The following is a 9,658-nucleotide window of genomic DNA, read 5'->3' as shown; positions in this document are numbered from 1 at the left end:
CAGGCAAGAACACTGGAGTGGGTTGCCATTTCCTTCTCCAATGCATGAAAGTGGAAAGTGAAAGTGAAGTTGCTCAGTCATGTCTGACTCTTAGCGACCCCATGGACTGCAGCCCACCAGGCTCCTCCGTTCATGGGATTTTCCGGGCAACAGTACTGGAGTGGGGTGCCATTGCCTTCTCCCTAACACCCATTAGGACAGCTTTAATTAAAAAAAAAAAAAGAGGAAATACAGGCATTAGCAATTTCGAGAAATAGTTGTTAATACAGCCACTATGGAAAAGTTTGGAGGTTCCTCAAAATGTTACAGCATTACCATGTGACTAGGCAACTCCACTCCTAGACATATACCCAAGAGAAATAAAGACAAGCCCACGCAGAAACTTGTACACAAGTGTTTATAGTAGCATTAGTCGTAATAGCCAAAGGTGGAAATCAAAATGTCTAAATGTTCATTAATGGATGACTGGAAAAACAAATTGTCACACACACATACACACACACATTGGAATGTCATTCAGCCATAAAAAGGAGCAAAGTACTAATATATGCTGCATTTTGGATAAACCTTGAAAACATCTTAAGTAAAAGAAAAATCCACACAAAAGGACATGTGTTATATGATTCCTTTTACATGATATACCATAACAGGCAAATCCATAGATACAAAAAGATTAAAGGTTATCAGGGGATGGGAAGAGGTGGAATTGGGAGTAATTACTTGTGGGTGTTTCTATGGGGTGATGAAAACATTTTAAATTAGAGCTGGTGGTTGCACAACGTTGTAAATACACTTTGTTGATATTTTCAGTTGCTAAATCACATCCCACTCTGCAACTCCATGGACTGCAGCACACCAGGCTTCCCTGTCCTTCACTATCTCCTGGAGTTTGCTCAAATTCATGTCCATAGAGTTGGTGATATTATTGAACCATCTCATCCTCTGCTGCCCTCTTCTCCTTTGGCCTTCAATCTGTTCCAGCATAGGGGTCTTTCCAATGAGTTCATTCTTTGCATCAGGTGGCCAAAATATTAGAGCTTCAGCATCAGTCCTTCCAATGACTATCCAGGGTTGATTTCCTTGAGGATTGACTGGTTTGATCTGCTTGCAGTCCAACAGACTCTCAAGAGTCTTCTCCAACACCACAATTCAAAAGAACCAATTCTTCAGCACTCAGCCTTCTTTATAGTTCAACTTTCACATGCATATATGGCTACTGGAAAAACCATAGCTTTGACTATACTGATCTTTGTCAGCAAAGTGATGTCTTTGCTTTTTAATATGCTGTCTAGGTTTGACATACCTTTCCTTCCAAGGAGCAGCATTTTGTCAGAACTCTCTGCTATGACCCATCTATCTTGGGTGATCCTACATGGAATGGCTTATAGCTTCATTAAGTTACACAAGTCCCTTCATCACAAGGCTGTGACCCTTGAAGATGTGAATAAACTAAATACTACCAAACTGTATAAAGTGATTAATTGTATATCATGTACATTTCAACTAAAAAAAAACTTTATTTAGAAATAATAGAGCTTACTTTCTTAAAGAAATACATTTCAGACATTAATTTTTAGCCTTTACCTAAATAATTCCATGAAGGGTAGTTACCAAACAATTTCTTGAGCTCCTGCCACACATTCTACCCCAACAGCAGTCAAATTTTGATTCTTTTCCTGATGTTCTAACATTTAACGTAATCCGTATCCTTTCAGAGATATGAGTTTCCATTTAATTTTTCTTGTTCAGATACAGATAAGTACAACAAAGATTTCCATAGAACTCATGATTTTAAAAACTCAGTGAGAATTAAAATTTCTATGTAAAAGTTTTACTTTGCAGCTTCTTGAGTCTCTTGTCTTTGAGGGGGAGGCTCTTAAGTTCTGTTTTTCATGTTTTAAATTGCTCTAACAAAATTTAATGTCATTGGATAAATCAACACTCAACTCTCATTATTTCACTTTCTTATACAACTACATTTTATGCAAGTAATTGTATGAAATTAAGATTGAGAGGCAAAGGTTATATTCATAAACATGGATTTTAATGTCAACAAATAGCTTCAAGCTTTTTTCATCAGAAGAGGTAAAAATATTTAAGAGAAAACTGACAGAGAATAAAATATAAAAGAAGGTAAAACAGAAATCAAGTCAGAGCTATATATGATCAAAATTTCAAGCTTATTTCATAAAATTTAAGCCTACAGTCAAGTTTCTACTGAAAAAGAAAATTTTTATAGATTTAGGCAAAAATATACAACATAGAAGTAATACTTTTTTCAAACAAACCACCACATTTTGTAGCTGTGTGGTTGGTTCATCTTCATACAGCCAAGAAAAAACTTCTCATGGAGATTTCTGGAGTACTAGAAACAAGTGGTTTCTATATACTAATTATTACAGCCTCTGGCTCATCAATAAAATTGCAAGTAAATCTTTACATGGCCTAAACACCAGTATGGTGTTACTGTTCACCACATTTTCTAGCTGTCAGTACACACAGAACACTTAGAAATACACAGACTCACCTTCTGTGGAGCTAAGATGTTCTTTAAACTTATCTACATAGTGGTTCCCAAGCAGGGGTGATTTTGTCCCCCCAGAGCCATTTGACAATGTCTAGGGATATTTTCAGTTATTACCTTTAGAGCTCTACTGCATTAGTATGTGGACTCCAGTGACGCCACCAAACCTTTTAAAACACACAGGACAGCCTCCCACAATAAAGAATCATCAGGACCAAATGTTGACTTTGAGATATCCTGAGCTGCATTAATGGGCTCATGCATTTGCATCCTAAAATCTGCACTACATGTTTTGTTCTGATGTCACAAGCTATAAATTTGATTTGTAACGGTAAGCCTTTGGCTAAATACTACAATCTCATGAAAAGAAGAGGTAAAAATATTTAAGAGAAAACTAACAGAGAATGAAATATAAAACTAAATAAAACAGAAATCAAGTCAGAGCTATGTATGACCAAAATTTAAAGATCTTGATAAATTCTCGATCTCTCCAACTTATTAGTTTTAATTTGCATTGTAAACAGTACAGAACATGACTGAAAATTAAGGGGCAGTTCAGAGGTTCTTTGTATATCTGTGCCATGTAAATACTTTTTCACTAAAACAAAATTTAAAGAAATGACAAACTATTTAATTCTACATTCAGATTTCAACTTTCAGCACTGCATTTACCTTTGCTGACACATTAACTCTTCTTTGGAAGGAAGTAGGCATCAAACTATTTGTTCTTCCTGCTATTTCGAACTTGTTAGTACTAAAAAGCACTTAAAAAATAATACTATTTAGGATATCCTTAATTCCAAATCAGATTGCCCCAGAGAGAGCAAATGGACGACATCTATTACTTTTGTTAGTTTCTCAGAACTAAAAAAAGGGAAAAAAGATAATAAAGTGATCTTCAAATTTAAACTTCAATTAATACTGGTCCCTAAAAGTCAGTTTAAAATAAAAATCAAGTTCCACAAAATAAATACACTGAAGCAACTATAATAGTAATAACCTTTATTTAAAATATTTTTTAATCTAGGAAAGCTCATTGTACATGAGCTTCCAACTAATTAGAGTCAAAACAAAGAAAATAAAACCAGAGAAAATCCTCTGTAGAAAAAATACAGAAGGAACATTTCTACACGTGAAAAAGCAGTAAGCAGTCTTAACATCTGAACATCCAAGTTTTAATTCCATCTCTCCTAGTGAACACTACTGTCAACCTTGAGATCTGACTTGTTCTTGTCATTCTTCACTGAGTAGATGAAATATGTTAAGGTGTCTTTTTCATTCACTGGAATAGACCTAAAGTGGCAACCAACTATCTATAAAGAAACAAAATTGAGGAAATTAAATTATAGATATTAATAGATTTTAAAAACTAGGTAAAAAAAAACACTGTCATCAAAAGAAAATGTGTGGTAAGAGCTATTTCCTTTCAAAAATAAATTGTATTTAACAAAACACCAACAGGACAAAAGGCATATAAGAATAAGACGTTATGAACAAGAGATAGTGTAATTTCAAAAGACCCCTTAGCCCGCTCAATTAAGTATATATTAATCAGAATGTGCACTGCACTTTCTTTTAAATTTTATAGCTGAGACATAGATCAAGAATTAAATACTTTTACTTGTAAACTTCAAATATCAATGAAATAAAACAGAATGTTAAGAGTCCACATGCATCATATAATGGTTTATGGTTTTTCTTATGGAAAAAGAACCACCATTAAGTCAGAAAAGTTTTGGTACAATAGAAACAAACCAAGAATTATCTTACAAATATGTTTGCCACGACTTAACATTCATTCATTCATTGGAAATATTCTTTGTTAAGATTCCCTGAAATTTTTTCTGTATAAAAATTATGGATGAGAAATGAGAAGGGAAAGGATGTCCACTGAAGAATGTTTACCTGCCTTCTTGCCTTTTCATTCTGCTAGTGTAACACATGCACTGCAACTACCAGTAGAAGTATATTAGACTAAACCGGGGCACTGAAATGCGTATTTAGATTCTAGAAGATAAAACTTCTTAAAGAAAAAGGTAAGAGACTTACGGAGGCTGGTCACTCAACTCTGGAATTGTTTATAAATATCTGCATTTCTGACTAAGTTATAACACTCATACTATTTGGATTTCTCATTTCTAAATAAGAAAACAGATCTTTAAAAGAAGATCAGATTATCAAAAACATCAGGTTTGATTTCTGCATTTAAAAAAATGTACATTTAAATATAACATTTAAAATAACCAGTTCTTAGGTTGTCATTTGTCCCAAAATAAAAGCACTTTCACTATGTATCTGTTTATATATCAACATATTAATAATTTATCATGGCAGGAAATATGTTTATGTTATATTAATGTACTATACAACTTGAAAAGGACTTGACCTTTTAAATCAAATTTAAAGAAAAATTAGATTGTTGTTGTCTAAACAAGAAGGAAAGAAGAAATTCTGGCTAAAGCTTTAATGTTAAAAAGCATTCTGCTAAAGAAGTGTACCGTCTATTCACCTATGTTATTCAATATGGACATTTTATAAAATGTTAGTTCTCTAAATTCAAGCTGAAGAATATAAGAAAACTGATTTACATATTTATTTATAGTCTGTCAAGTAGGTTAAGCATTTTTATTTTAAACATGATAGGAGTATAAACATATAGATCTATAGATATCTTAATATGACACACACATTTCTTGGCTCTATTATTTCCTGAGAAGACAAGCACTCAACTTTTCAAAATTCACTGAAGGACTGCAAGTCCTATATTCAAGAACCTATAAGTAAAAGCTTGGATCAGAGTCTTTGCGTTTTCTAGTCATAAAAACAGGGATGCTTCACGTAAAACAAACTAACATCAACAAGAACAAGTTCTGAAATAGTTAAATCAGCAAGTTACAGGAATACTGTTCAGAGGTTTATCTGTAAAATCTATTCCAACAAAAACTTCAAGAAAATTCTAACAAAGACATCAAAGCTTATTAATTTATTATTATGCCTCAATTAGGTGCTCAATAAGTGTTTACTGAGTAAAATAAAATTTTAAAAGAAACAGGTTTCTAGAGAGAGAATAAAAAAAACCTTTTACTTACTATTTCTGAAAATCAGTATTAGAAGATGCTTAGAAAACTGCATATAATCTACTGACTAATCATTATATAAAGGACTTTCCTAAGTGGTAGACAAACATTTCTAGACAACTAGATTCTTCCACAACAGATTTTATTAACTGTGATTTTTCTAACTAAAATGTATTGTTATATATACTAAATTAACATCATTAGCATTTAATGACTTTTTTTGTATTAAAGGTTAAATAGTTTAAAACTTATATATACCTCAACAAGCTGTGCTTTATTAAGTCCCGGTCTGGTTGGAAGTTTGAAGTGTCTTTTGTATCTCCTAAGTGTATTCACCTGTAATTGATATAAATCAACCTAGAAAAAATTAATGTATATGAGTTAGTTCATATCATTTGCTAATGACTAATATTTGCTATAAAAAACATTTCAACTTCAACACAGTGAAAATTTAATTCCACTATTTTAAAAGGCTTTTAAATAATAAAACTAAAAATGCATTAAATGCTTCAATATTTTGAGGATGATTATTAAAGACTGGGGACTATAAGAGTTGTCAATTGAGTAGGGAGGTTCAAGAGGAAGGGGACATATGTACACCTATGGCTGATTCATGTTGAAGTTTGACAGGAAACAACAAAATTCTGTAATTATCCTTCAATTAAAAAATAAGTAAATTTTTTAAAAAGTAAAAAAAAATTTATCAATTGAAGCCATAACAAGTCAAACTGCATAACTGCATGTTAACTGGCTATATTTAATTTTGCTTTCATTTTTAGAGTTTTCAAATGCTTCAAGTATTTTTAGAATTTGTTTGTATTTTTTAAATAAAACTTTCAGAAGTTTTACATTTAACTTACAAAGCTTTCACCTACCTCCGGAGTATCAATATCTTGAACAGGCGAATCGCCTCCATCATCATCACTCCCTTTTCTCTTTCTTCTGTTTCGCACACTCTGAATTAAGTTTTTATGATAATCACAAATGTAAAGATGTCTTGCCTGAAACAGAAAAGTTTCACAGACAACTTATGATTACAGGAAAATGTGTCTATGTATTAGTAAAATACATAGTTACGGTGAATTATTAAAAATATAAACATTAGTAACAGGCCATTATTAAGACAACGAACGTTTCTTGCTACTCTTAAGTCCTGAACCCAGTTAAAACATATCATGTCTAGCAATATTGTTAAAGAGGACTGGGGGGTGGGGTGGGGAGAAGTGCCAGTAATGGAAGGGAGAGAAGCAGAGAATGAGAAATTCCTACGCTCTGGATTCTGTCATCAAATTGCAGCGATGGTGAACTAGATTAGTTCAGCTTTGCCGGTTTTTTAAACAAGGGAAAAAAGATGCTGGCCACAATTTTGCTATTTGATAGTATTTTCTTTACTTAAAAGAGCATTTAAAAATATTAATACCATAGTGAATGCTTCCTAATCTAACTTAATACTCAAATTATAATCCAGACACAAAACCATCCACTTTTGACAAATAATTGATTTCACATCCTTACTAAATTCAAATTTGAATTATGAACTTTCCTGAGTATTAAATAAAAGCATTTATGTATAATACGTTTTTCCAACCAAAACAGTGTTAAATGATTCAAGTATACCTGGAAAGTTTCTCAAGAACAGAACTGATGAACTAACTGAATAGGCAGAAAGTATCCCACATAAAGTTCTCAAAAACGTTAATTACATAGTTCTGAGAGCTGTACGGCAGCCTCTGAAATACTGGGTTTTATACATCAGCAGTTACTTCTTAAAAAAAAAATTGAGGAGTGAGCTAACAGGCTTTCACATTAAACTTTGAGCTAAAGTGCAAGTTAAGAAGATGCAGGACGTGTGATGGTTCTCACATCTTGTGATTTATTACCGCTCCCCAGGGCTCGGAAAAGTGGAAACGGTCGTTTCTAAAAACCTCCTAGATGGTCAGAGGAACAGACCTGCGAAAGGACGAAGAAAGAAACCCTGATGGCTGCCAAACGGAGGGCTGCTAACCCGCAGCGGCTGCCCGCTCCCCAAGTCTTGAGCAGCTGCCCTAGATGATGACACGGCCGCGCGGCTCGCAGCCGGGGGTCCCCCACCCCGCACCCGCGGGACCCGAGACAGGGTCCTAGTCGCCCGCAGCGTCCGGTCCTGGCTGAACTTCACTCCTGGACCGGGGAAGCTACCCGCTCGGGCAGCAAAACAAAGAAGGTGCCTCGGTTCCAGAAGGAGCCGTGGGTTGCAGAACAGCTACTCTGGGTTCTCGGCGCGGCCGCCCCCTTTGTTTCACCACCGACCCCCTCAGAGGAGGAGTGGGGGCCCTAAGGGGTGGGGGCGCGGGAGCGGGTCCGGGGGGCGCGAGACTGTTTACTGCGGACGGCGGGCCGAGTTGCAGCACTTTGTTGTTTGCTTCCTACTAGGGACCCCGGAACGGGCTCGCGAGGCACCCAGGTCTGGGGCTCCCGCACCCTCACCGACACGCGTCTGCTCCTCTCCCCGAGCGCCCCGGGGGGCGGGCAGAGCAGATTCGTACCGCCGTCACTTACGCTTTTATCCAACTCGATCTTCACCTTCTTCTGGGAGATGCTCTTCTGGATCCTTTTGCTGAAGCTGGCGTTGCCCGCCGCCCGGCCGCACCGCTCGCCGTCCTCGCGCAGACAGCACAGCTGCCCGGGGCCCGGCCCTGCCGCTCCCGGCGGCCCCGCCGCCGAGACTGCCCCTGCGCCCGGCACCTCGGCCCCGGCGCCAGCCCCAGCCCCGTTCCCGGCTGACGCGGCGGCGGCAGCAGCGGCGACCACGGCGGCCACAGCGGCGGCCGCGTCCCCGCCGCGGCTCATGTCCTCGGGAGTGAAGCCGTTCATGTTCCCGCACTCGCAGCGCCGCGCTGACAGAAGCCTTGCTCTCCGCGCCGCCTGCCTCTCTGGAGATGCAGGGGGTCTCGGCGGTCCCTCGCACCTGCTTGGCGGAGACTATTAACTCTGAGCCAGGGTCCTCCAGACAAGACCACGGGGCCCCGGCCTGCTGCTGTCTGCAGGCACAGGGTCAGTGGACGGGGCGTGGGATCGGGAACTGGAATCTGGCGTCGCCTGGAGCTGGGACGCCGCTCACTGTCACATGGAGACTCTTCAGCAGTTGGACCTCGATACCTCCACCTCCCTTCGGCCCTCGATCTGCGCAAGCGCGTTTCGCCCTTGCCGTTCCGCCCCTTCCATTCTGCCCGCAGGGCACCACGGGAATTGTAGTTCTCTTTTGGGAAGCCAACCTGAGCTCCAGTCTGACATCGAGCTTCATGGTTTAGGGGAACTACTTATCCCAGCATTTATCGCGCGGAGGCGGAGCTGGATTTTTTTTTTTTTCTTTCGGTAATACATTGAGAAAACAGGGGCGTGTGGTTGGGAGGTGGGGGTTGTGATGTTTTCTGGCTCTGGTAGCTCCCGGGAAGTTGAGCTGTGTTCAGCTCCTGGATTTTGCAGAGCTGGCACTTTAGACGAAGAGGTCACTTAACTCCTGAAGCGAAGCACAAAAGGCGGGAGGCGGGGGTAGGAGGGGAGGGCATGCGAGGGTAGGAAGGGAGGTGATGCGAGAGGAGGGAAGGTGTGGGGGAAAAAAGTTTCGGGCCTTTTTTGTATCTGTGAAAAAGTTTTTGATGTAAATATGTCTTTTGTGGGGCTTCCCAAGTGGCTCAGTGATAAAGAATCCGCCTGCCAAACGCAGGAGACATGGGTTCGACCCTTGGGTGGTGAAGATCCCCTGGAGAAGGAAATGGCAACCCATTCCAGTATTGTTGCCTGGAAAAGCCCATGGACAGAGGAGCCTGGCGGGCTACAGTCCATGGGGTTGCAAGAGTCAGACACGACTAAGCAACTAAACAACGTTTTTGTGGGAAACCCAAACCAAGGAGAACGGCGCTCTGGCAGTTTTTGGGTCCCAGAGGTCTCATGTCTAACCCCATGGGGTCTGGGTAGCAGCTCTGCCGACTGACGCCCGAGATGGTCCATCAGGGCGCCTGCGGGGGGCTGTGGGCAGGGGGATGACATGCGTCCTAACCTCCCGTTCGGCAGGAGG

The 9,658-nt window shown here is 39.3% G+C and overlaps 1 protein-coding gene across 1 annotated transcript; it reads right to left on the bottom strand.

The window, feature by feature from the left end:
• Positions 1–3,509: 3,509 nt before the first annotated feature.
• SAP30 (Sin3A associated protein 30) lies at positions 3,510–8,770 on the bottom strand. The gene is made up of 4 exons (XM_027548948.1): positions 8,140–8,770; positions 6,477–6,602; positions 5,860–5,958; positions 3,510–3,837 (listed from the first exon to the last, which is right to left on the bottom strand). The coding sequence occupies exons 1-4, from the start codon at positions 8,452–8,454 to the stop codon at positions 3,715–3,717; spliced, it is 663 nt and encodes a 220-aa protein (XP_027404749.1). The 5' UTR covers positions 8,455–8,770; the 3' UTR covers positions 3,510–3,714.
• Between the last annotated feature and the right edge of the window lie 888 nt (positions 8,771–9,658).

Source organism: Bos indicus x Bos taurus, chromosome 8, assembly GCF_003369695.1.
Source record: "Bos indicus x Bos taurus breed Angus x Brahman F1 hybrid chromosome 8, Bos_hybrid_MaternalHap_v2.0, whole genome shotgun sequence".
NCBI classification, from domain to species: Eukaryota; Metazoa; Chordata; class Mammalia; order Artiodactyla; family Bovidae; genus Bos; species Bos indicus x Bos taurus.
Note: the sequence above shows the minus strand (reverse complement) of the source record. Positions and strands in the feature narration are given on the sequence as shown.

Coding starts and splice junctions, on each gene's coding strand:
- SAP30 (XM_027548948.1), bottom strand. CDS start 8,454: ATGAACGGCTTCACTCCCGAGGACATGAGCCGCGGCGGGGACGCGGCC. Junction 6,603..8,139: donor AGATCGAGTTGGATAAAAGC/GTAAGTGACGGC, acceptor TTTCTGTTTCAG/GCAAGACATCTTTACATTTG. Junction 5,959..6,476: donor AAGATATTGATACTCCGGAG/GTAGGTGAAAGC, acceptor AATTTTTTCTAG/GTTGATTTATATCAATTACA.